This window comes from Sinocyclocheilus grahami, unplaced genomic scaffold, assembly GCF_001515645.1.
Source record: "Sinocyclocheilus grahami isolate Dianchi unplaced genomic scaffold, SAMN03320097.WGS_v1.1 scaffold4028.1, whole genome shotgun sequence".
Lineage (NCBI taxonomy): Eukaryota > Metazoa > Chordata > Actinopteri > Cypriniformes > Cyprinidae > Sinocyclocheilus > Sinocyclocheilus grahami.
Window position 1 is genome coordinate 7,517 of NW_015509045.1, and position 1,530 is coordinate 9,046.

The 1,530-nt window shown below is 47.8% G+C and overlaps 1 protein-coding gene across 1 annotated transcript in view; it reads right to left on the reverse strand.

Moving 5' to 3' along the window:
* LOC107576613 (eomesodermin-like) overlaps positions 1–1,503 on the reverse strand; it is a 2,365-nt gene extending 862 nt beyond the window's left edge. The window contains exons 1-2 of the mRNA XM_016262759.1: positions 1,116–1,503; positions 11–584 (exon numbers count right to left, since the gene is read on the reverse strand). Of these exons, the coding sequence (XP_016118245.1) occupies positions 11–456 (446 nt within the window). The 5' untranslated portion in view covers positions 457–584; positions 1,116–1,503. The remainder of the gene's footprint in view (positions 1–10; positions 585–1,115) is intronic.
* Positions 1,504–1,530: the final 27 nt, after the last annotated feature.

The window sequence follows — 1,530 nt, forward strand, 5'->3', positions numbered from 1 at the left end:
CGACGAATACCTGGACCCGTTTGCGCCGCTGTACACCGACCCGGTTTGGCCTCCGTACGGGAAGAGAGAGCACGCATTGGTCACGTCGGAGCTCGGTTGGGTGGAGGATATGAAATAGCGATCAGTGCCCAGCTCGTCGATGTTGTAACGGCGGGCGCTGGACAGCTCATCATCTCCAACGACCACCGGAGAACTTTTCCGCGCGTCCGGTGCGGCGGATGCCGCTGCTTTATTCCCGGTGAAGCTCTCGCTGTCAGCATCATCCATCAGCGCGCTCCCACCGCTCAAAAACTTCTTGGCCACGGAGCTCTGCTCCGCTTCAGTCCGGTCCATGTCCTGAAAGTCTATCTGCGTTGACCCCGGGCTGTTGTTGGTGCTCTCTGAGGACGACGACAGGTTATAGAAGGTCTTGGGTAAGTTTACAGATGCGCCAGGGAGGATGCTTTCTAACTGCATTCTTCAATGTACTGATGAGGATCAATCAAAAGCAGGTGGAGATCAATAAGAAGATCACACCAGGACGCGGATCCGTGCGCCCCGCAGCTTGACCTCTGAAGCGGCACCGCCGGACTTTCTACTGTAATCTGTGAGTGACAGAGTTGTTTGAGAGAGTTTATATATGATCCAGCTCGAGGGGGCGGGGCTTTGGCAATTCGTGGCTTCTGACAGTTTTCTCATTGGCTCGGAGGCCTTCGTTTTAACTACACCATTTAAAGCGAATACATTTTTTTTGTACTCCTTTATATTTTAGGGCTTCTATTTTTATTGACTTAAAATGTATCCTTGGTATTATTAGGCTAGGCTATTCCAAACCACGTCTTTCATATAGGCTGCATTTAATCTGGAATATTAACCATACTTGTAGTTTTTGACTTAAACTTTCCTCACAGAAGCCTACATTTCAAAATTCGTTTCCAGCCAATTAATGAGTGTTAATTTGAGACTGACATTGAACCCACAGAGGAACTTGACACCGTTTTAGAAGCACCGAAAACAAAACAATTAACGAGTCCTCCAGGCTGACCTGAGAACGGGTTTATCTAAATACACTGGAGCTCGACTGAACTTGGCAACCCAAATAATTAACAAACGATTAACGAGGAAACCAAACTCACCACCGACTGTCAGGCAGCACCGCCATGCCTTGAGTTTCTCTTGTAGCGGGGGTTAAAGTTGAACCCTCTCAGGCTCACTGTGTTTGGGGTAAATCGTGCACAGACGCTTTTCTCTTCTTTTCAGCGCAAAAAAAACTGATATTAGCGATAAGTTCTCTCTGCTGCTGACAACGGAACGCACAAGTAGCCTGAACATTCAGTGAGATTTTAACGTGAAATTGCCCAAAGCATTTCCTCTATTGAAACGTGTTGTGCATTTACATATTTACGTGCCTAATCTACGTGTTCTGATGTGCATGTCTACAGTGAACTCTTGTGTCAGCGTCTACATGATACGGACGAAACACCGCAGGAGAGTGTTTTCGGCGTGCGCGAGGTGAGTGTGAGGCACGCGACACCTGAGGGGTTAAAAAAA